The sequence below is a fragment of the Sorex araneus genome, chromosome 4, assembly GCF_027595985.1.
Source record: "Sorex araneus isolate mSorAra2 chromosome 4, mSorAra2.pri, whole genome shotgun sequence".
Taxonomy (NCBI): Eukaryota; Metazoa; Chordata; class Mammalia; order Eulipotyphla; family Soricidae; genus Sorex; species Sorex araneus.
Window position 1 is genome coordinate 156,348,247 of NC_073305.1, and position 25,555 is coordinate 156,373,801.

Here is a 25,555-nt window from a genome sequence, read left to right on the forward strand (position 1 = left end):
CTAACGGCAGCAACTGTTACTAGGGAGCTAAAATAGCTTGTAACAGCTCTGAGCAGAGAGTCACATTAGGAAACTGATCTACTGTATCTGTCCATCCTGTCTCTCTGCCCACTGTCCCCCTTTGTCCCACATCCATCACCAGTCTCTCTTTTTGAGACTGTTCCCAGGTGCTGTCCATAGGCCAAATAAAAATCTAGTGCATGACATACTTTATTTTAGAATATATTTAAATTATATTTTAAAGATATTTTACACAGTATTTAGTTACATATATACAAAGTATATATAATTTCTTGGTATAATCATATACTTTATATTATGTAGCCTGTGATTTTACTTGGAAAAAGGAAATTGGCTCTAATAGGAATGTCTTTTTTTAAATCTTTTAGTGCTGCCAACTGTCCATATTCAGAAATCAATTTGAATAAAGACCGCATTTTCCCAGACCGCTTAAGTGGGGAGATGCCTCCAGCCAGTCCATCATTTCCAAGAAATAAAAGGACAGATACAAATGAAGTCTCTTCATCTCCTGAAATCAGGTACTTAAAGGGATAACATTACTATTGCTTAGAAACACTTGGATTAAAGAAATTTTGTTTTTTTCTCTTATGTGTTCTATGTTTTACAATAATTTGTCTTATACATTATTGAAATGTACCTTATTTTTGAGAAATGGTCATGGAAACCAGTCCCTGGATTTGGTTTGATTTGGTTTTTAGTTAGACAGAGGTATAAAAACATACCCAAATCAGGTTGAATTGGTAAATTCTTGTTTATCTTTAACTTGAATTTTCTGGTGTTAAAAGTTTGGAAATTTCAAATCCATATTTTGGAGAAATTATTAATTTCATAGAGTTATCCTTTATAAAATAGGTTGTAGATTCCTTGTGAAGAAATCTCTTCTTTTCAGTGTCTGTTACGTTAATTTTGAATCAGTGAATTTTGACCTGCCTTAATTTACCCTCATGTAAATTAAAACATTTGCATTAAACTTAAATACTTTTCAGTGATAAAGGCTTGTTCTTCAGAGCTTCATTAATAAGCATTATATTAGAGTCTTAAGGAGTTGGTTTGATTATCCTTATCTTCTTTCTAGAGTTACTATTTGGTCTTATGTGTTTATTGACTTATTCTATGCATGTTTATACAAGAAAGCTGAGAGAGTTAGCTTATTAGTTACTGAATATAGTCTAGGACTACATGAGGGATACCATCCAAATGACACCTGTATTTATTAGGTGAAGAATTTTTGTAGGTATTTGATAATTTATTACAGTTTAAGTAACATAGTTACATAGTGTTAGCACTTATGATTTTGATGCTTACAGTTACTGCACCACACACCACCAAAATGTCCAGGGCGCTCCACCACTGACCTTATGTTTGTTATAGTCCATGAGGTGACATTTTTACCAAGATTTTTCTCCCCTTCACTTGCTTTTCAATTAAGTATTTAAAGAAACTAAATGACATGATTTAGCCTGACAAGCTCCCCATGGTGTATTCATATGCCAAAACCAGTAACAATGATGGGTCTTATGCCCCTGACCCTGGAAGAGCCTCCAATGCGGCACCATTGGGAAGGACGAGTAAAGAGAGGCTTCCAAAAATCTCAGGGCTAGGACAAATGGACCCATTACCATTGGGAAGGACGAGTAAAGAGAGGCTTCCAAAAATCTCAGGGCTAGGACAAATGGAGACATTACTGAGACCGCTCGAGAAAATTGACGATCAACGGGATGATGATGATGATGATTATGAAATGACATGATATTCCAACTTAGATTTCATTATGCATACTTGAAATCCTCCCAGCATTTTTAAAAGCCAAAAAAAATAGATATACTTATTTTGTTTTGGGATCATACCCAACAGTGCTTGGAGGCTATGCCCATCTTGGTGTACAGGAGATCATGTGTTGCTTAGGATAGAACCCAGCGCACCAACATGTAAAGTATGTAGTCTCGCCCTTTGAGCATTCTCCCTGGAGCTATTAAATTTAAAAAAATTGGTTTTAGATAATTTTCTTTACCTTTGCCTAGAAGTCAGTAGTTTTCATAATACCCCAAACAGCACATGATATCTTAGCTAAAAGATATATGTGTCACATCATAGAGCAACAACAGAGCAAATGTTAAAAAATGTAAAAGAAATTGTTAACAAGTACAGGTATCTATCTTATTACTTGAGGATAGTTGACTTAAGGTTGAAATAACAGAAGTTTGACATCTTTGCAGTAAGTGAGTCTATAGAAGTCTTTTTTTAAAATTTTAAAAGTAAATATAGGGCATGAGAGATAGTCCAGGTTAAGGCACTTACTTTGGATCTTTTCAACTCCCTTTGGAATCCCTGGCACCATATATGATCTTCTGAGCAGCCATCAGGGGTCTGTCATATCCCCATGAGCACTATCAGGCGTGACCCCCAAAGCCAAATAAAGTAAAATAAAGTATAAATGTAAAGCATTTTTATGCCCCTTTTTAAAAATTTAGATATAAAAATGTCATTGTGCTGTGCAATGTTCTTAAAACAATGATTAATAAATAGCAAATCTTTAATAAGTGTAGATCTTATTAAGGTTGTAAGAGAAATAGACTACTTGTTTCATGATACTTCTTTTATACTTGAGAAAAGAAAGACTGACCCATGTTTTAGATATTGTTAGGTTAGTCTTTGAATGTTGAATTCTAGGTAATTTGTACAGCATAATTGTAAGTAATCACGTATATAATCATTGCTCCGGTGGATGAACACTCCTACTCAGGTTTAGTCTATTTTTCTTTGCAGTATTCTTAACAATTTGCTGAATTTGGTTTTCAGACATTCTTATTTTGAAAAAAAAAATGCACTAAGAAATAGCAAGAGATTATTTGTACCTGCAGGAGCAGATCCTATAACAAAGATTAGGTTGTTTGCGGTTTATTTACCTGGGAGGTGTGGGAGGAAGGGACTGTGAAGGAAGGGCAGCCACAAAGGCCTTATTGTCACACTGTTAGCACCGTGGACAGTGGAAACAATTCAGCAGGAAATGCTCTGAGAGTCTGCAACATGGTCATCACGCGGAGTCTTTTGTGGAAGGTACCAGGGAGATGAGCTCTTTTAATTCTGATTCCTTCAGTCATGGACGGCCACTGCCAGGGATGGAAAGACAGGAACTCTCAGCTCACCACTCATGCTGCACAGCAGGTAAAGCTGGAACTAGGTAGTGAGTGGCAAAGCGATGTGGACCAGATACCAACAGTTGCATTCACCTCTATCAATGACAAATTCTCAGGTATACTACCATTTCTTTTGCTCCAGGATCTGACATAACTGGATACATTATCATCCCTAAAAGTCTTTCATCGCCAAAAGCATTCCATCCCTAAAAGCATTATTTTAAGGGTCTGATTACAGGCTCCTTGGCCAGGATAGACCTAGCCAAAGTGGAAGCTCCCAAACTTGTTTCACATCAGATTTTCCTGGAAAGTCTTTAAAATTTAATTTAGTTTTGAGGTCTAACCCAGTCCACCAGAATCTTCCATATTTTTCAAATAATTAAATTAAAAAATAAGAGCCTCTCTGCTTTAAGTCTCTAATGATATCCCATTACTTCTGGAATTATGTGGTCTATAAAGTCCTCTGTCCCCCTGTGTTAACTGGCACCTGCCTAACTGCAGTTTTAATGTGACCAGGCTGTGGGGGGAGGGGCCTGGTGGTACTCATGAACCTCACATTGGCCCTATGGTTAGGGGCCCCACCTGGTTCTTGTCCTCAGGAGTCACACTTGGTGACATTCAGGGGACCATAGATAGCAGGTATTCTAGCCACAGAAGCTCGGTTGTAGCCAAGTGCAAAGGCAAAATGCCATAACATCTGTACCATCTCTTTGGTTCTATCAGGTATATTTTTAAGCTTAATGTTCAGCTCCACTGGTCCTCAGACATCCCACTCACTCTCCCTAGGACCTTCATGCCTACCACCCCCAGCTAATTTCTCTTTTTTTGAACTTCATAAAAGTTATTTTCTGATTCTGCAGCCTGTCATTCAAGTTCTGCATTACTTCATTTATATAATAAATGTCCTTTGTTTAGATGATAGCCCAGTACTATTGAAGGTTCTGTGTGTTTCTTCCAAAGCATATGCTTTGATGACAGTATCCATAAAGGCATATCTCAAATATTCTCTGAGGTAGCTTTGTGAACTGAGCATCCTACTGGTATATAGCGAGGATACAAGATGACCTTGAATTAGCCTTCAGAAGAGAAATAACAATTTCATTATCTGAAATGCAATAGCTTTCTAATCTCCTGTTTCTTCTAGTGATACTGCTACATCCTCAATTGTGTGAGATTCTTCAGCTATATCACTGTATCACTGTCATCCCATTGCTCATCGATTTACTTGAGTGAGCACCAGTAATGTCTCCATTGTGAGACTTGTTGTTACTGTTTTTAGCATATGGAATACACCACGAGGAGATTATCAGGCTCTGCCGTGTGGGCAAGATACTCTTGGTAGTTTGCCGGGTTCTCCGAGAGGGACAGAGGAATTGAGCCTGGGTTGGCTGCGTATAAGGCAAGTACCCTAACCCACTGTGCTAGCGCTCCAGCCCATCAGCTATATAAGTGATGATAATTAAGTGACATAAATCCTCCAAATATATGCCTGCACTCTGATAAATTAGGGAATTGTTTCCTCAACTATTGTTTGACTTCCAGGCCCACATAGAGGAATGGTACCATAAATAATGACACCATTTGTATGGTACAGTAGTAAAGTGGATGAGCTAGTGTCTAGACACAGACTCACTGCTGGAAGGACCAAGGATCAGTATCTCAGAGCACTTGTATTCAGCAACTCAGGGCATTTTAGCTGAGAAGTTTCTGCTCCATGTTAAAGTGAACTTTGAGTCCTTTTACAGGTGTTTGAATGTTTGGGTTTGTTTTCCACAGAGACTTGTAAATGGGATGGTAAGGTTATGAGCAAATTCCCAGTGCCTATTTCAGTATAAATATGAATATGCATATCTTCTGTCCTTGTCCATTTATTAATCAGAAGCTTAAGAGTGTTTGTGCAGTACCCAGTCCTTTCTTTGAGAGATTTGGGAGAGAAGTAGCTCTTCCTGCCCTTCATTTGGAAGCAAGATGGTGAGGCAGGGACCCTACCAGTAGAAGACTAGGAATTCAAATCTGTATCTGTAGCTAAGTGAAAAAATACATGTATATCTGAACCTAGCTTAATAAAAGCAGGGTATCAGAAATTTTGCATCAGAATAATCAGGTCCTTGTTAAAGTGCAGCTTTCATTCAGTTCTAGAAATACTTAGGAATGCAGGGTTTATCCTAGTATATATACTCTTAATAGGCACCTCTTTATGATGGATGCAGCTTATCTGTACCAGACTTTAAGACTCACTTTGAATGCAAAGACTTTTCTATGGAGTAATAATTTACAATCTATTGCCATTTGGAGAACATTGGACATATCTACTGCATAGTCTTTTTGTGATGAAATCTATTCTACAGCTGCTTGCAATTTTGTTTCTAAATTAGGTATACTGTCTCTGTTAAAAATCACTGTTTCATGCTTCCATGTCATTAAGCATGCTTAGACATAAGCACAGAAACACAATAAAACATCTTCAAAATACCTGCCATATGCATGTACTATCTTTTTTAAAAAGCAAACCTTTTCCCCCAATTTTTTCAATACAAACACCATTGTATTGATGATAACATCCATAGAAAGCAGATAGCAAATATTCTCTGAGACAACTTTGTGACTGAACATCCTATGTAGTATACAGTGAAGATGCAAGATGACCTTGAATTAGCCTTCAAAAGAGAAATATCAATTTCATAATCTAAAAATGTAACAGCTTTCTAATCTTCTGTTTGTTCCAGTAACATGGCTACACATCCTCCACTTTGTAATATTCTTTACAGTTTGCAAAGTTGTTCATACAGTTGTTTTGGGCTTTCAGTATTCCATAACCAACCCCACTACCTAAGTGTCTTCCCTCCACCATTGTCGGCATTTTCCCAGCCACCCCCCAAGTCTACCCCCTTAGTAGGCACACAATAATTTTTAAATACTGCTTGTTACTAGCAAATGACTAAAGAAAATTATCAAAAATACTTTAGTAAAAGAAAATTTGTGAAAATAGTCATATCCCACCATAGGGTTGGTAAGTTCTTGCCTGAGAATTAACTAAGCCATTCATCACTCCTTACGCCTTCTATGTTACTGTTTTTGTTTGTTGGGTTTAGTGGGCTTCTATGTTATCTTCCCAGCAGTAGGTGCACTCCTGCTGGAATTTCAGTACTGTGAAATTTGGAGTTGTCATGGCCAGAAATTTCAGGATCTGGAGAACTGGGATAAGTTGACATAGTGGTGGCTGTGGGAAAGGCATGCGGCTGCCGGGACATCTGGAATTATTGGGGGCTGGGGAAGACTTTCTGCCCTCACTCTGAGATGATCTCAGGGTTTCAGCCCAGCACCAAAGTACCTGGTATCTGCAGAGATTCTTGGTGGCCTGGTGCCGCAGTGCAATATACATATATGGATGCTCTGCCTGCCCCTCCTCCCAAGGGAGCCCCAAGGGTTTTCAGCTCTGAGACCATGGTGCCCGTCAATTTTAGGTGTTTGGCTTGCATCTCCTTGGAGATTTAGTTTGTGAATTTGAAGAGCAGGCACAGTGGGTGAGTCAACATAGCAATGTCTGGTGGTCAGAAAAATAAAACTTTCTGTTTGCTTTGCTTTTGTTTTACTTTGGTCCTATGCTTAGGGGTCCATATGGTACCAGGATAGGATTTAACCAGGGTTAGCAGCATACAAGGCAAGCTTCTTAAACTTTGTATTTTCTCTCTCTCTATCTTTCTCTCTCTATTTGTCTCTCTCTCTCTTTCTCTCTCTCTCTCTCTCTCTCTCTCTCTCTCTCTCTCTCTCTCTCTCTCTCTCTCTCTCTCTCCTTCACATGTTTCTATTACATCTCAGGGAAAATGCCCACAGTTAACTCACATGCAATGAAAAAAAAATAGTTTTCTCATTTCTTTGTAGGCTGTCAGAATGGTATTACAAATTGTAAGACATGTCTCCACTCTGAGAGTTAACATAAATCATTTACAAAAATCACAGCCACCAGTGTGATGTATATTTTTAGGATAAGCCAAATTGTGTTGATCATACCAAAAGTTAGTTTGTATTCTGGGGAGGTCTCTTACACAAATGGGCAAACAAGCTAGCCTAAAATTTGAAACGATAAGCATATTTAAACCTGTTTACTTTGAAAAACTGTAGCATCAAGTAAAATTAATTCAGACTCAAAGCTCTAAAGATTACACAATTCACATGGTAAATTTTGGGATTTTTTGTTTTGGTTTCTGTCTGCAGTTTTCTTGGACTGAGGGCTTGATGTTGACAAATGGATAAAATCATTTCAATGATAAGTTTCTCTGGCTGTTGTAAAGTCTCTCACTCTTTTCTCTCAGTGGTCCGCCAGAGGCCAATTAGGAGCAGAGGGAGTTTTTGAATACTGCAGTTCTTAATAATCAGAGTCCAGAAGGATGTGTTTCAGAGAAAAGCTCAGTTTTAGTTAAAACAGTCACAGTTCTGATGGTAACTGCTGTGACACAGAGACAGCCATTCAGAGTGTGGAGAGAGGGTACCTTATTATCTACGTGTGACGTTGTAGGGACAATGTTGCATCAGTCTTATTTTATCTTCTCAAATAGCACGAGTTCCTAACTCAGGAGACTCTTACAGGCAGTGGGAGGGCAAGGACTTTTATTCTCTGTTCTACAATAAGAGGCAGACAGGTATGTATGTGTGTAACATAGTAGGGAGCAGAGTCTTGAACTCATCAGTGTAGAGGTGTGGTACATATCACCATCATCCCGTTGATCATCGATTTTCTTGCACAGTCTCCCTTCATCCTAGCCCTGAGATTTTAGAAGCCTCTTGTTACTTGTTCTTCCCAATGGTGCCGCCATTGGAGGCTCTTTCAGGGTCAGGGGAATGAGACCCATCTGAGCTAGTGATACCAACAGAATTTAACGCACAAGGCCCAAACTATAATAACCAAATTTTAAAATATGCCCATCAAGGAGGCAAACTGAGGTCTGGGAGGGAATCTGGACACACTGATGGAGAGAAGTTGACACTGGTGACAGGATTGGTAGAACATGTAGCTTTATATCCCTAAAACACAATCATAAATAACTTTATAAATCATAGTGCCTTAATTGAAAACAAAACAAACAAAAAAACCCACTTTTTTTTTTAATACATAGTCTGTTAGAAGACATAATCTTCATTCCCAAAATCTCACCATACTCGCTAGGGCTTTCATTTTATAAGAGGATTGATTCACTAATCGCTTCTTAAGTTTTTCCTGAGGGTTTTTCTTCGGTATCTTGATCTTAAACACTGTACTATTGCATTATGTTCATTTTCTTCACGTTCATTCCTTGTGCTGAATTACAATTTAATAGGCTTATTAATCAAAACATTTTTAATCATTAGGCAAGTAGTAAGCCATGCTTACTTTTCCTGAGCCATGAAAATATAGTTAAGTAAAACTGTTGCTAATGTATTGTCTCTAATGTAATTTAAAAATCTTTCCTTGAATGTTAACCAGAGACATAAAAGTTTCAATCCTACTGGTTTTATTTGCCATCTTTCCGGAATCCCTTGAATATCTTTGAAGGGAATGCCCTCTTTGTTTAGAAATTATTCAGGCACAGCCTATTTATATATAAAAGGGTGCATTTTGAGATCATTTAAATGCCTTAAAAATTTAAATTGAATGCCTCTTTTACAGTTTTTCTAACAATGAGATTAATTTTTTTTTTTAACCCATGAGTAGCCTCTGGTCAGAAATTTTTTTAAAAAGCTGGGAGCATGCAAAGAGTCATCTTTCAGTGTTCAAAAGAAGAAAGCCTTACGCTTTTTACAGCTGTCAGTATATTCACGGTGTACCCCCTTGTTACTGGGGGGACAGCTGTTACTTTTCAGCTTTAATAAGGCCCTATGAGACTAGAATAAGCTAAGCAGTTCTGGAAAATGAAGGCCAGCGCTATTTTAGAGTCTAGCCAAACTCATACCAGATTGAGAAATATGATTAAAATCCCTGAACTGAAGCAAAATAATTTGCTCTTTCATTTTTTTTTTATATTATTGTTAACAAACTGGGACTGGTTGAAATGTAATTGGTTAGGGATTGTTTTTAAACAAACAAACTTGGGAAAATGCAAGTGTTTTCATTTAAATGCCATCCTGTTATTATGTATTTAGTTTTCTAATGTTTGTTTTACTAATATTTACCTCGAAGCGTAATTAGAGTAAGATAGTAAGACATCTAAAGCATGGCATATAATTATAGAGAAAGGGAGAATGCTGACTCACAAAGAATACATTTTTCCATTTGAGTGGATTCCACTGTCTTAATTAAAAGCCTAGAGAGTATTCCTGACTAAGATGTTTTTATTATGGTTGTATTTCTATTAAGGTGAAAGAAGGGTTTCACTAAGTTGGTTCCTGAGAATGCTGAAATCCCCAGGGGTATGAACATATTCCAGTCACTTTTCTAGGTGCTTTCATAATATGCTAGTATGTTTTAGCCTCATAATACCCTGTATTGGGAGGTTGCTGTCCCATTCAATCCAGATAGCTGGATTAGAACCCAGACTTGGCATTCTGGTTGTAGCCTATACTCCTACCATTATTTTAAAAGCTGTTTTAATACTTGGAAATAGGTTTCAGTAGGTGATTTAGACCTAAAAGAAATTTCTAGAGTCAAGCAACTACTTAAGATGCTCCTGTTTATGTGTCAGACCCTGCAGTGCACGTACAGATTATTTTTTGATTTCTCAAAATGCCTATATAAGTAACTGGATTTATTACCCTTGTTTTACCGATCATCCAGCCGAGAATTAGGGACATTAGTAACTTGCCCAAGTTCTTATAGAAATAGTAAATAGAAGAACTGAATTTTTTTCTTGCGAGTGTGGGTATGATGTCGAGCTTCTCCCAGATGTGCTCAGGGCTTATTCCTTGCTCTGTATTTATGGGTCATCCTTGACAGGTTTTCTGGGGGCTGCATGTGATGCTGGATATTAAACCTTGGTTAATTGTGTGCAAGACAAACAACCTACCTGCTATACTATCCTCCAAGCCCTAGAGCTGAACTTTGAACCGGGTCTATTCACACTCAGAAACCATATGTATAAACACTACTTCTGGAATACTTTTCCCAGATTAGCATTCATTGCCCTTATCCCTAATCACCCTTTGCCTATACCCCCTTCCAGATAAATGGTGGTTGAGGAATGACGAAATTTTATGTAAAGCAAAATTATAGCATTAAGAGGCCGGAGCAATAATGTAGCAGGTAGGGCATTTGCCTTGTACATGGCTTACCTAGGTTCATCCCCTGGCATTCCATATGGTTTCCTGAATACTGACAGGAGTGTTTCTGAAATACAGAGCCAGGATCAAACTCCTGATCATCTCCTGGCTTGGCCCAAACAAAAAAATTGTAGCATTAAAATGGAACAGAATTATATTTCTGGTTGTTACTGGAGCAATAGCACAGCGGGTAGGGCATTTGCCTTGCACATGGCCGATCCAGGTTCAATTCCTCTCTCCCTCTTGGAGAGCCCAGCAAGCAACTGAGAGTATCCCGCCCACACTGCAGAGCCTGGCAAGCTCCCCAGCCTATTCCATATGCCAAAAACAGTAACAACAAGTCTCATAATGGAGATATTACTGGTGCCTGCTGGAGCAAATTGATGAATAATAAGACGACGTTGCTACAGTGCTACAGTTGTTACTTAAAAAAAAATAAAATCTGTCAAGAAGCATACCTAGAAGTGTGTTCCAAAGTGTTCCAAAATTTTGATATTGTAAATTTAATCGTATTTTCCCTTTGTAAGACTGAAAGTAGAAAAACATTTTGCTTGAGAAGAATTTCATTTTAACATACAGAAATTATACACAGTATTTAGTCAATAAAAATTAGCATGATGAAAATCTATAATACAGAGAAAGAGTTTGCTCAAGCGAGGAGACAGTTTTTACTCAAAATCATAGTGTTAATGGGTCTTCTGTGTTCATTCCTGACTTTATAAATAAAATGCCATTTAAGGACCAAAGAGAGAACAGTGGGTAAGCGTGCTTACCTTGCATGTGGCCAATCCAAGTTTGATCCACGACACTGCATATAGTCCCCAAAGCTCTGTCAGGAGTGATTACTGGGTGCAGAACCAGGAATAAGCACTGGGAATGTTTAAGTTTGGCCCCAAAATTTAAAAAAATATTGAAAAACCTTATGGTAGAGGTAAAACTTGCCCTGTAACAGTGTGTCAGATTTGTACCACATTCTTGAAAATTACAAGATAAGAACTGAAATTGTGGATTTCTTTTGTTAAGAAAACCTAGTGCTATACTGCAAAGTTGGGCTTTTACTGTGTATTAAAAAACTTTCAGTGGATATCATAATCAGACTTTCTTTAAACAATTGTTACTCAAATAGACATAAAAAAGAACTTAGCTGGATTTTGCTTTACAGTATAATCTTATAAAATGTTTGATTTTTATTGTAATTAACTGCTTTGGCATTTCTGAATGTGCTTGATTACAATTCTGATCATTGCATTAGCTCTATTCATAAAACTTGTTATAATAGGCTGTTCAGATTGATCTCTTCTCGCCCTCACTCTAGCTGGCGCAACAACTCATAGGACCACTAGTGGCTTGGCCACTTGTAATTTTAAGAAATTTTGAGTCAGTTGATTAATCAAAAAATATATATATGTTAGACATTTAATGAGTCTTAAATTGAATTTTATATGGTCAAAACCAATATTTATGTTTATATATCCCTGTGTTTACATGAGCTCACTGAATATCATGTCAGGAGTTAAAATCAGGTGAAAATTGAGCATGCATTTATAGAGAAGTTAGCCTAGTTAATCGATTTTAATTTTGTAATTCCCAAGAGTAATGCAGTGTTATCTTTAGAGAGAGGAGAAAATTTTGTATTAGTTCTTCAACTAATATGTTCTCAAATTATTAGTCAGTTTCATGTGCTTATTTTTGCTATAACTCCATCTCCCTACTTTCTAAGTAAGCTACTCCATAGCCACTTGGTTTCTTGGAGGGGCTGGGGAGTTATATTCTTCCATAGTAAGAATCTCCTCCCATCTCAGATAATCGAAGTTTTTCAGCAAATGTGATATTGTTTATGGTACAAACTAAGGTAGGTTGCTGAGATTAACATGAGATTTTACATTTTTCCCTAAAAATGATCTAACTAGTGAATATTAATCTATTCTATGCATATGAGTTACCATCATTGTACCTACCAATAGAAAATGAGTGCTTTTGTACTTATAACCATAAAAATTCTTTCAAATGATATATTTGCATTGTTCTAAAAACAATGTCTCTAGTTTCCCTCCCACCCCAGCCTGCCTCTATGGCAGGCACCTCTCTTCTCTCTCTCTTTCTCTTTTTCTCTTTCATTTTAGTTATTATGGTTTGCGATACAGATGTTGAAAGGATATCATCTATATCCTTTTCCTGCTTTCAGTACTCAGTTCTTGTCCGGAGTCATCATTTCAGCTTGTATTATCATAATGGACCCTCCTTTATCATAACTACGCTCCATCTCTCACACTATTGACCAACTATTGGCCAGTCCTCCTGGCCCATAGATGTACCATAGTAGATGTGCCATAGTCTCTTTGTCCATACATCTGTTCCCAGATACTGGCTATTGTGAATAGTGCTGCAATGGACATAGAAGTGCAGATGGTGTTTCTGCTGTATGTATTGGGGCCCCTAGGATATATTCCCAGAGGTGGTATTGCTGGCTCGAATAGGAGCTCAATTTCTAGTTTTTTGAGAAATGTGCATATTGTTTTCCATAAAGGCTGGACTGGTTGGCATTCCCACCAGCAATGAATGAAGGTCCCTTTCTCCCCACATTCATGCCAGATGTTGTTTTTGTTCATTTATATGTATGCCAGTCTCTGACCAACACTCTATTCTTAACCTTAAAATCTCCTTCCAAACAAATTACCAAATGCTTTCTTTTCAGCAGATCGACTTTAGGGGGGAGAAACTCTAAATCAATAATAGTGAATATTTTTGTTTAAATATTGAATGTAATCAAAGTAAAGTGAAAGTAAAATGAAACTTACCAGTTACACATGCGGGGTGGTGGCTGGGGAGGTGGGGGGAAAGGGGGAGGTATATCGTGATTCTTGGTGGTAGAATATGTGCACTGGTGAAGGGATGGGTGTTTGAGCATTGTATAACTGAGACTTTAACCTGAAAGCTTTGTAACTTTCCATATGGTGAATCAATAAAAGAATTTAAAAAAAAAAAATCTCCTTCCAAGACAGGGTGGGGTGGTGGGGGGATGGGGTGGGGTGGTGGGAAGGTTACTGGGAACATTGGTGGAGGAGAATGGACACTGGTGGAGGGATGGGTAAAGGATCACTGTATGACTGAAATGCAAACACAAAAACGAAAGTTCATAAGTTTGTAACTGCTTCACGGTGATTCACTAATAAAAAGTTAAAAAAAATAAAGTAAAAAGAAAACCAGGTGGGGTGCATGCTAGACCCATGACCTGACTGCTGTACTATCTCCTGTTCCAAGAGGTGCAACTAGAGTAAAAATCATTAAACAAAAATCAAAACCACAGTGAAGGTAAATGAAATCTACCAGATGGAAAAAAAAACTAATACTAAATGCTATTAAAGAATTAAAACAATTAGAACAATGAAATATTGCTATATTGCTGGTAGAAATTTAAAAAAAAATAGGGAAAATCACATAGTTTTTCAACCCAAGTTGTTCTCATCATGTTTTAATGCCTCTATTGTAGATTTCTAAGTTGTAAATTTCTGCTTCCCAGTTTATCACCTTATCCCAGAAAGACAGATTTTGATATTCTTGAAATCCAAAATCCAGAATGCTTTTATTTTTTAAAAAGTCAATGTGATTTCAGTCACAGAAAAATAAAAAATTGTAAAAGCTAAAAAAAAAAAACTCCTTCCAGAACAGTCAATAAAAATTATGAGCAAAATGGATTATTTTGATATTATCAGTAGGAATTTCTCAGTAAAACTTCAAATCTTTTCTAATGTTTTCATGTTAACTTTTGCTTTTGGATTAAGAAAACAGTTTCTGAAATTCAGTTATGAATTATTTTTTAAACTCTTCTGTTGTAAATATTGAAGCATCTTTTTTTTCCCCCACAGAGAACCACATGCTGATGATGTCAAAGAAGAATTTGAAGAGAGATCAGAAAATGAAATGAGGACATCACACGAAGCCAGAGGTAGCCATAATAAATCTCTGTTATTGATAGAGGTTACTATTAATATTTAATAATTAAAACATAACTAAATTCACTATATTAAATACAAGCCTCCTGTAATTGGTTGTTCCTTATTACAATCAATAAAAGTTTATTATGAGGATAGATGAGGTATAATTCTTAATGAAAATGATTCATTTGTGATTTTATTGCCTTTTACATGTTAGAGAATTTGGGATATCAAGTTTGGTAGGAAATTTCATTTAGATCTTTAGATACATTTTTATTTGATTCACTTTCATTTGGTTCATTAGCTTGTTTCTTATGTTTAAAATTCCTCTCAGGATGTTTATTGAAATACAAATGGTATTAATACATACCCCAAAATGGGAGGAAAATCACTCAAATAAGCATTTTAAGCTGCATTGGAGAATATGATTGTTCTTTTATCTTTGCTAAAAAAGATAATTATAGTGTGTTAAATTAAGCAGTGAAGTTACAGTGACTAAGTATATTCATTGCACATATTGAATTTAATACAACATGTTATATTTTATTCCCACAATTCACACAAAGCTATGGAATTTTTTTCATAAGAAAAGATTTTCCTTATTATGATTTTAATGATTGTCCCAGGGAACTTTGCTTTCCATATGCATGTTTGACTTATATTTTAAATAAGGATTTGAGAATGCCACCTAATAACTGTTTGCTTGTAATGACTTCTGTAAGTGGTGCTTTGATTTCCATATCTGATTTTCATAAGGCAGTAATTATGATTCAGTTACATTCACTGCTATCTTCAGTATCTTTTTTTTTTTTTTAATTCAGCATCGTAAAGCAGCACTGCAGGTGGGTAAGGTAGAAAGCCCTGCACTGCTCCCTGCTGATCCTGTGATCTCCGGCATTTCACTGAATGTGTAGCTCACAGATGTAGCTCGGAGAATAATCAAGACAACTTTCTCAGAGAGTTGTCATGGGAATTACATTTAAGCACTTAATTTACGAAAAATTTTGTCATCCGACTATTTTTGGGTCTTAGACAAAGGTTCCAGTTTTTCTTAGTGAGCAGTGGTTTAGCAGAGACCTTAAAAGCACAGCTTTCATTTCCTTCTTCTCTCAGTTCCCCTATTTATTAGTTGCATGGTTGGCTCTGGGCAAAGGTTTGGGTTTTTAATTAAGTTAATTTTCATTTATTTATTTATTTAGGGGTTTTTGGGGGGGGAGGGGTAATTGGTTTGCACACTTAGTGGTGTTCAGGGCTTACTCCTGGCTCTGTGCTCAGGGATCTCTCTGACGGTGGTGCTCAGGGGACTAATCTATGGTTCCAGGGATCTAATCTAGGTCAGCTATATGTGAGGAAAGAGCCCTGTCTGCTCTATTAGCTCTTGGGCACTCTGGACATAGGTTTTAACCTCACTGTGATTTGAAGATCACAGAACCAACTTCAACTGCCTCCTGGGTACAGTTGATTTGGCCCTAGTATGAATTCTCCTGAGACCTGACGCATCACTTGCTGACACGTTTGCTGCTCAGGTGAGGAGGGGCATGATGGTAATAGCAGTACTAGTAACACTTATTTTATGGAATATGTGTCTAATGAATAGAAATTTTGAATCATGAAATTCAGAGAGATGATAAAATCTTCCAGACTGCAGATTTTTTTAAAGGATTAATAATTTGATGAATTTTAGTTTGGTTTTTTTTTTTAACATCATAGTATACTTAACTTTTGATTTTAATTGTTGGCCTGATTTGGTAAATGTTTTCCCCGAAAAATCATCTACTTAATGGAGAAATTATAGGTTCCAAAAAAATGGAAGAGCGGCTGGAGAGATAACATAGCTGGTAGGGCATTTGCTTTGTACATGCCAACCTTGGTTAGATCCCTTGAACCCCATAGGGGCCCCCAAACCCTTCAAGGAATGGAAGCTGGTCTCAGAGCTGGCAATAGACCCTGAGTGCTGCTGGGCATGCCCCTCCCCCCAAAAAACTCCACAGATAATTCTTTTGAAAGAAATATTGCTGGGATTCCTATATAATTTAGAATTTTTTTGGTTGTGCAAATCAGTTAGTCTTATTACATATAAAACATGTTTACTATACATGTTTTGCATAGTTTTGTTCTTAATTACTAACAGGAAGCCCATAAAATTAGTTTTTTGAATTTTAGACATATGTTTCAAAATGAGTCTTGCTTATGAATGTCATGTTTCATCTCAAATTTGACAACTCTCTTTTTTTCTGAGACAATTCTATATAATTTTTTTCTTATCCATTCTAAATTTGTGGTTGTAAGCTTTTATTTAACTTTCTGAATAGTTTTATATTTTCCCCATCTTCTTTAACTTTTTTGTAGACTCATTTCATATGGAAAATATCTCTGTACTTCTTGACTTCATCGGTAGTTTATTAGTTGTCTTTTTTTTAAATTTTTTTAAATTTTTAATTAGTGAATCACCGTGAGGGTACAGTTACAGATTTATACATTTTTGTGCTCATGTTTCCCCCATACAAAGTTCGAGAACCCATCCCTTCACCAGTGCCCATTCTCCACCACCAGTAAACCCAGCATCCCTCCCACCCTCCCCAATCCCCCCCAGTCTCCCCCCACCCCACACTGCCACTATGGCAGGGTATTCCCTTTTGTTCTCTCTCTCTGATTAGGTGTTGTGGTTTGCAATAAAGGTGTTGAGTGGCCATTGTGTTCAGTCTCTAGTCTACATTCGGCCCGCGTCACCCCTCCCCCGCATGACCTCCAACCACATTTTACTTGGTGTTCCCTTCTCTAAGTTGCCCAGAATGAGAGACCAGCCTCCAAGCCATGGAGTCAACCTCCTGGTACTTATTTCTACTATTTTTGGGTGTTAGACTCCTAGTCTATTATTCTATATTCCAGAGATGAGTGCAATCTTTCTATGTCTGTCTCTCTCTTTCTGACTCATTTCACTTAGCATGATACTTTCCATGCTGATCCACTTATATGCAAACTTCATGACCTCATTTTTTCTAACAGCTGCATAGTATTCCATTGTATAGATGTACCAAAGTTTCTTCAACCAGTCATCTGTTCTAGGGCACTCGGGTTTTTTCCAGATTCTGGCTATTGTAAACAGTGCTGCAATGAACATATAAGTGCAGATGTCATTTCGACTATACTTTATCTTTAGTTGGACTCTGTGAACCTTCAGTTCCAAATAATCCTTTGGTCCTGAAAGCTTTTGTATTCCAGTGGTATGTGGTCTCTCATTTCTCGTCAGTGAATATATATCCTCAGTTTTTTCTGCTCTACCTTCCAGTTCTCAGTAGAGTCATAATCTACTGCCTTTGGTTGGACTCTCAGGAAACAAGTTGAGAGTATGTGGAAGAGCTTTTGTTGTTAGATAATTTGGGGAATAGTAACCACGAGAAAGTGAGAGAAGTAACATTGGATTGAAAGAGAAGTTGATCTGTGATGCCCATTAAGACCTATAACATAGGTCATAGCTCCAGATGGGCCTTCCTTTCCCTGAATCCAGGCAGATGAATGATAACTTATGCTCTGCTCTGGTCAGTTCTTATATGTTTTGTGGGGGGGGGTGGGGGGAGACACTGCACTTGGACAAGGAAGCTCCTATTGGCTTAGAATGATTTGTGGAGGATCCTAAGGGAAGTTCTTACCCATCAGTCAAGTTAAAAACATTGACTGTCTTAATTCTAGTTCGACTATTCCCTAGGTATATGATGACATGCATTAAACCCAGGGCCTTACACAAGCAAAACCAGTACTCTGCCCGAGCCATCCATGATTCCAACCCTGAATGTCTTAGTTCTGAAGGGTGTTTTGGATGGCACAACAGTGTGCACTGTGGTAAACAATATATTTAGCCTCTGGTTTTGTCTCTGATTTTTCCCTTAGGTAAAAATAAAACGATTGTGAAAAACTAACCAAAGCGTCTTTCGCATATATGGATTGAAGTTGGACTAATACAGAGTCTGTTGGACTCAAAAAATTTGACTTCTAAACTGAATTTCCTTTCATTTAGCCTGATCTAGCATGAATTTTCTTGATTTTTTTCCACTCAGTTTTTTTCTAAATACAGAAAATGTTTTTCACATAAAATTTGATTATTACATTTTCTTTATTTGTTCTCGGCTTTTATTGGTAATACCTGTTATTCTTGAGTTGGAGCCAAGGGATAATGCTCGAAATATTTCTGTTGGCAGCCGGCATTGTCAGGCTGTTTAGAGCATGCGCTGGCCAGGGCTGGAGCAGAGACTCAGAGATTCCCTGTCAGGACTTTCACTGTTTCGCCGCTTGCTGCATATCAGGGGCAGTTGATTTTATCAGCCATTATGGATGCTATTTAGTATTCTAACAACTTACACATTTTCTTATGTTCTAAACATATTCCACAGGTTACAATATCTTAGCTTCTTTCTCTGTCAGTACTATTTACCCCTTTTAACGTGAATTTTAGCTTTTAACTTTTTATTTTAATTTAAACTTTTAACTTTTAATATAATTAACATTTAACTTTTAATTTTAACTTTTAACATGAATTTAAGCATGAAAATATTATAATTACAAGACCGTTCTGATCACTCTTTAAATATATATACATACCATAGCATGTCTTCAGCTAGTTGTGGCTAAATAAAGATATTGTTGATATTCAGAAAAATGTTAAAGATCTATGGGATGTATTAAATCACAAACACTTCTTAGAAGGAGAACATAGAATGGAGATTAAAGAGCACATTTGGGGGGCCCCTATGGCCACACCTGATAGTGCCCAGAGCCTACAGGGACTTTGCCCAGCAGAACTTAGGGGACTTAAGTCAATCCCTGGTACCACATGGTCCCCAAGCATTTCTCGATGCAGCCCTGGAGGCCCCCCCCCCAATACTGTCAGGTGTGGCCCTTGGAGGATCCAAGCACTGTCCAGGTAGCATGATAGCCCTGAGTAACCCAAGCAATATCACATCCTCAGGCCCGTGCATTGAATCATCCCCGGTTGACCAAGAATACCAGTGGAGCACCCATGTCTCCTGAACACTGCTTGGGATCCCTGCCCCTCCCACCCTAGAAAAAGCACACAAACATATCTCAACTCTGGATGTAGGTTTACTGCATTGATAGTGGAGACTGTTAACTTTATTCTGCCTGATTTGTGATATGTGAGGCATGCAGTCTGGGTCAGAGCTAACAACTCAATTACTGTTTTTTATGATCTTCTACAGTTCCAGAATGATTCTGTCATCTTGTTAGTTAATTCAGTGAAACTGAGTTACTCTCATGAGCACCTGCTTGATAATTAAGCCACAGCCCAAGCTTGAACTCCAGACCTAGATATAGAAATTTGGGTAGATTGACATCACTTTACGTAATCCTCTCTTCTTAAACTAGCACTATTCCTACCAGAGACCAGCAGAAATTTAGATCCGTGATTTTGTGGCATCAGGGCAGTGTAGGAATGGGAAAGAACGGTTTCCTTATTCTTGCTAACCATTCACTATCAATATTGCAAACCACAATGCCCAAAAAGAGGGAGGAAAGGGGAGAGAGAGAAAGAGAGAAGAGAGAGACAGAGAGAGAGATAGAGAGAGTGTGTGCCTGCCAAAGGGGGGATGGTGGCTGATGCAGGGAACCAGGGGACACTGGTGCAGGGAAATGTACACTGATGGAGGGATGGGTGTTGGAACACTGTGTGACTGAAATCCAATCATGAACCACTTCTGTGGTGCTCTAAAAAAATTAATAATTGATTAAATAAAACATTGAGAAGTACAAAGAACTTCCTTATATCCTGTCTTCTCTTGCATAAAATTTCCTCTATTACTTACATTTAGAGTGATACATTCATTACAACTGTTAAGCCAATATTTAAGGAAAAAAAAGGTTTCCTTTTCCAGCCTCAGGACCACATGAGTTGGGGTTCCTACAATTCCATGTTCACATTAAAAATACCCTCTTTTTCCTGGCTTTGATTTTTCTATCGTTTCTTATACTACTAGTTCCTTTTTCTTTTCAGTCTATTTTGTTCTGTAGCAGTTATTTCCCTTGTATCCTCCTAAAATCATGAAATTCTTCTGTCAGTACGTCAGATCTCCCCTCCAATGTGTTGCAGAACTTATATCAGAAGCTTTATTATTATATTTTTAGTCCTTCACCTTTGGAGTCCGGAGACATTTTCCCCAAGTCTTTTATTAAGAATATTTATTCTGGGCATTGCCAGTGGTTGCTGTTAGAATGTCTTTTAAAGCTGATCCTCAGGAGCAAGTGGATACACCATATTTTTTAACCTCGTAGTAGTAACTCAGCTGTGTGTTCAGTTTCAGTTCTATTCTCCAGTGACGGAAACAATCCTTTACAGAGCTAGTCATACTGAAGCCTTGATATAAGCAATGGATGGAAAGCCCCTTAGAATTCGAGCTCTGTTTGGAATAGAGCAGACCAAGGGCTGGCCTGAGTATCTTTATGATGCCACTCTAATACTGCCATTATATATAAATACTTACCAGGCCCTTGAGAAATGCTTTGGATTCTTGGATCAAAGTGATTTACAAAATAAAATCTTCCTAGAAAGAGATCTCCCATAGGTTATTTCTCTAATTAAGTCATATACAGCTTAATTCCACATGATATTCTTACTGTTGGTGAGAGCCAAAAATTATGACAGCCTAAACACAATGAGAGTAGGTGAGCCACATGAAACAGTGTAGGCGACCCTTACAAACGTGCTATTGAAAAAAAGAGAAGCCAGATACCAGCATATTTGCCTAAATACAGTTAATTCAGAAGCCAAGTAAAATATCGATGGTGCCAGAGGCAAGGAAGTGGTTAGCCTTGCTGGGAGGAAGGTGATTAGAAGGAGCGCTACAGATACAGCTGTTTTGTATTCTATTGATCTGATGCACATGATGTGAGTGTTCCCCAAACTCCTTTCAGTTGTACATGTTCATGATTTCTGTAGCTTTCTGTAAATATTATTATACAAGGGGAAAAATTGCCTATATGGTTTTGATATACAAAGTTCCTGCATACCAGAAAAAATGTCTTAAGACTGCCTAGCCTTTTGGTAGAGAATTTTAGTGAAATTAATGTTGCTGTAACAGCTAAATTGTGAACGAAGAGTAACTACAGGACTGGTACCTTTTCTCTGTGAGGCTAGTTGCCAGATCATATTTATGTTACAGGATGTTAAGAAGTTAATCAGGGGCTGGAGCAATAGCACAGTGGGTAGGGTGTTTGCCTTGCAGGTGGCCGACCTGGGTTCGATTCCCAGCATCCCATATGGTCCCTTGAGCATCGCCAGGAGTGATTCCTGAGTGCAGAGCCAGGAGCAACCCCTGTGCAGAGCCAGGTGTGACCCAAAAACCAAAAAAAAAAAAAAAAAGGAGTTAATCATTGACAGATTCTGGAGTCCCAGTGACATCAAGTCATTTTCTTAAAATGTTTATATTGGAAGGGCAGCAGCAAAGTAAACTTTCTTTCAGAAGACCTAGCAAATAAGTAGTTTGTAGTTTTAATTTTGATCCATACAAATTAAAAACGACAGGCATTTACATTTCAGTTTCTGCATTAGTTTTATAATCCCTTACAAATTAGTAGACTTTTTTAATTAGAAGAAGAAATAATAACCAACCAAAGCAGAGATAAATGGAGAGAACAGGAATGGTAACTTCAGGGTTAACACAGTGACTTGCTTGAACATGCAAGTTTTGAGGAATTCAGAATTAAAGAGAAAATTTTCAAAGTCTAGAGTTACTAAAGCTCTGAGGCATATTTTTTTTGTCAGAATTTGTGTAAAGTCAGCTTTGAATGACATAATGTAATGAACACTCACTTGTTAACATTGCAAGCAATGTAAGTTGAATATACCGACTTTTAGTAAGGACAAAGCCGACTGCATTCAGTTAGTTGATCTCAATCATATAAGCAGCCAGTAACTTGATCGGCAAAATGGATGTATTCAAAAACAGCAGAAAGCAATAGGAAATGTGCTCTTATGGCAAAATAGGAATGCCCTTTTCCAGAACAACACACACACACACACGTTCCCTTACATGGATTTCAGGGGAGTTGTCAACACTGTAAGATTGATGTTCAGTGGCTTCTCATTACTGACTGCGGTGTTCTGTCATTTTTGAGCCATTCCTAGCTAAAAAGGAACCGCAACCACCCTACCCCACCCACTGCAGACACAAGGCATGTCTCTTCTGGTTAAATTCTCTCGTGTACTCTCAATTTCATCTCAATAAGATCTGAAATTATTTTTCATAAGTGAACAGAACATTGAAAGGAACCAACCACTGTGATGCATTTGACACGGCACTTTTTGGAGCTGCTTTTCAGTGGCGATTGTTCCTTTGTCTCACTTCACCAGGTGCCCGGGAAGAACCTTCCGTACAGCAGGCACAGCGTCGTTCGGCCGTCTTTCTCTCCTTTAAGTCCCCAATTCCATGTTTGCCCTTGCGCTGGGAACAGCAGAGCAAACTTCTTCCAACTGTGGCTGGAATCCCTGCCAGCAAAGTTTCCAAGTGGAGCACAGATGAGGTATGTTGTTTGTTTGTTTCCCTTTTCCAGAAAACATATAGACTTTTGGCTTCAGGACTGCACAAAACAAATGTAGTAGGGTAGGGTCTTTTTCTAAAAGAGAAGTTGTCTTGAGGAAAATAACTAAGATATAACTGTGTTAAAATAGTTTAAACCTGTCGCGTTTAGACTTGGCCTTTTATCAATGGAGGATTCAATATTGTTTTTGACAGGTGTCTGAATTCATACAGAGCTTACCTGGCTGTGAAGAACATGGAAAGGTATTTAAAGATGAAGTAAGTATTACACTCAAGTGTAGTATACTTTAATATGATCAAAGTTTTGAATGCAGCAAATAGAGAAAATTTTCCAGTTGACAAGGGAATAAAGAATAATAGACACAAAGCTGTCTAATAAGTTGAATGAACGAGTTGTTTAAAAATAAAATCTTATATGTCTCATACTACCTTTTTTTAAAAAAAAATATAATAAATGAGTGCAGTCATTCTATCTGTGGTTGGGAGCTTTTCACAATTCGGGAGGAGGGGAGGGCAGTTATGATAGAGAAGGGACCACTATGACAGTGGTAGTTGGATTAAATGATCACACTGAACAAGACTTGAGTGCTGTTAGTTAGGTAATGGGATATACATGGTAACCTTTCAGTACCAGAATTGCAAACTGTAATGCCCAAAGGGCAGGTGGGAGTGGTGGAAAGGGAGAGGGGAGAGGAGAGAGGAGAGAGATGCCTGCCTTAAAAGGCAGGTTGGGGAGGAGGAGAGGTGGTGGGAGGGAAACGGGGGACATTGTTGGTGGGACATGTACACTGGTGAAGGGATGGATACTGAAACATTGTATGACTAAAACCCAATCACGAACAACTTGGTACTGTGTATCTCACAATAATTCCATTTTTTAAAAGGGAATAAAAGTTTCTTTTTAAATCTTGTATATTTTTGAATGCATAGGGAGTGCTTGTAAATACCTTATAAGGCCCCATAGTAATAGTACTAGACTTATTTTTAAAACTGCAAAAACAGAAACCTTAATAGCATGCATTTAAATACTTTCTTGCACATAAACAGCAAAATTTTATTTTTAGTAAAGCAAAATTAGTTCCCATTTTATTTTAAAGCTTCATTTTAATGCTAAGATTAATTTTATCTGATGCTTATAATAAATATTACCAACACTGCTAGAATAATTTTAGATTTTATATATGTCTTCATCATTTTTATACCTGATATTATTACAATCTGATATTGAAATATTATTTTATTATTTGTTCTTAGTTGCTATCTAAAGAATGGTTAATAATGGCATCACCAATATTGGACATTAGTTCAAAAAGAAATGCAGTTTTAAAACTAAACCAGAAGTAATGCTAATCAAGTAAAATAGGAGATACTTTACAAGAAATCTCTAAAAATAAGCCACTGGCCTGGCAGATTCTCTAAGCAGAGCAATCAATTATCACTCTGATCTCGGCTGGAAAAAATAATCTCAGTTTATTCCAGCATCTGCTGTCTCTAGGTGTATATGCATAGATGTACCTGTTTGCCCCTATTTTCAGCCTCAATTCTTTAAGAGTAGCACTGTTCCAAGTAAGAGCATCGTAAGACATTGTAGGACAGCTAAGAACCCCAGCCTCTGGTCTTGAAAGCTACTTAATTATCATTTATGAGTTTTTTTGTTTTGTTTTGGGGTCACACCTGGCTCTTTACTCTGCACTCAAGGATCACTCTTGGCTGGGCTCTGGGATATGTTGTTCTGATGATCGAACCTGGGTTGGCCACGAGCAAAACAAAAGCCTTTGCCTGCTGTACTCTGTCTCTGGCCCCATTTTGTTATAATGAACGTCTGAGGATGTGATTTTTTGGTAGTGCTTTTCTGATCTGTATTATTTTAGAACTTATTTTTTTATCATTTAAGTTGATTGTCAGCAGTTATTCAGATGTTCACTTTTTCTCCTTAACCACTTCTTTGTTACTCTTCAATTCCTAAACACACCTGTATCTCTTCACAGCGCTGTTGCTTTCACTTTGTGAGAACCATGTAGTTATTATCTTTGCAAATGAGAAAGCATTTTAAAAATAAATTTGTACTGCATCTTTTTTATAAGACACTTGTTCTGGGAAATGCATATGTATTTGCTGTATTATTCGGTTTCAATAAGAGTTGAGTTCAAATTCAGAGAATCCAATATTTTTCTTTAATGAGCCTCTTTTGTTCATGGCCTGTCATCTCGGGGCACACCTCTCAAGCACCAGATAGCCTCACGTAGATCCTTCTTGTGAGGATAAGACTGAATCTTCCAAGTCTACACAATTCAGTCACATAGCCATGCAGTCATCTTGTAAGATATTTCACAGGAAGAGCATCCTACGTATGTGCACTACACCTTGCATTGGGCTGGTGGTAAGAAGGATGGTTTAGAGATATGATAATCCTTGCTCTTAGAATGTCACACTATTTCAGCAGGCATATTGTTTCTGAATCATAACCAGATACAGTAGAACAAATCTTAACTAAAGTATTTTATTCACATCTATATAGTGCATCTTATTAAGTTTTAGGATGGACAATGATTTGAAGTCATTGTTAACTTTTTCTCTTACACACTCTTTAACTATTGAAAATCCTATTTGAGAGTGCTTTAAGATAAGGTTACCCTCCAAGGACACTGAAATCATGGGACCCAAACTTCAATAACCAAACTTAAAA

At 37.5% G+C, this 25,555-nt stretch overlaps 1 protein-coding gene across 7 annotated transcripts in view; it reads left to right on the plus strand.

The window, feature by feature from the left end:
• L3MBTL3 (L3MBTL histone methyl-lysine binding protein 3) overlaps positions 1 to 25,555 on the plus strand; it is a 119,823-nt gene that overhangs the window by 88,491 nt on the left and 5,777 nt on the right. For all 7 annotated transcript variants that reach the window (XM_055136913.1, XM_055136909.1, XM_055136911.1 and 4 more), the window contains 4 exons: positions 390 to 539; positions 14,255 to 14,334; positions 22,683 to 22,852; positions 23,065 to 23,127. In XM_055136913.1, the coding sequence (XP_054992888.1) occupies positions 390 to 539; positions 14,255 to 14,334; positions 22,683 to 22,852; positions 23,065 to 23,127 (463 nt within the window). The remainder of the gene's footprint in view (positions 1 to 389; positions 540 to 14,254; positions 14,335 to 22,682; positions 22,853 to 23,064; positions 23,128 to 25,555) is intronic.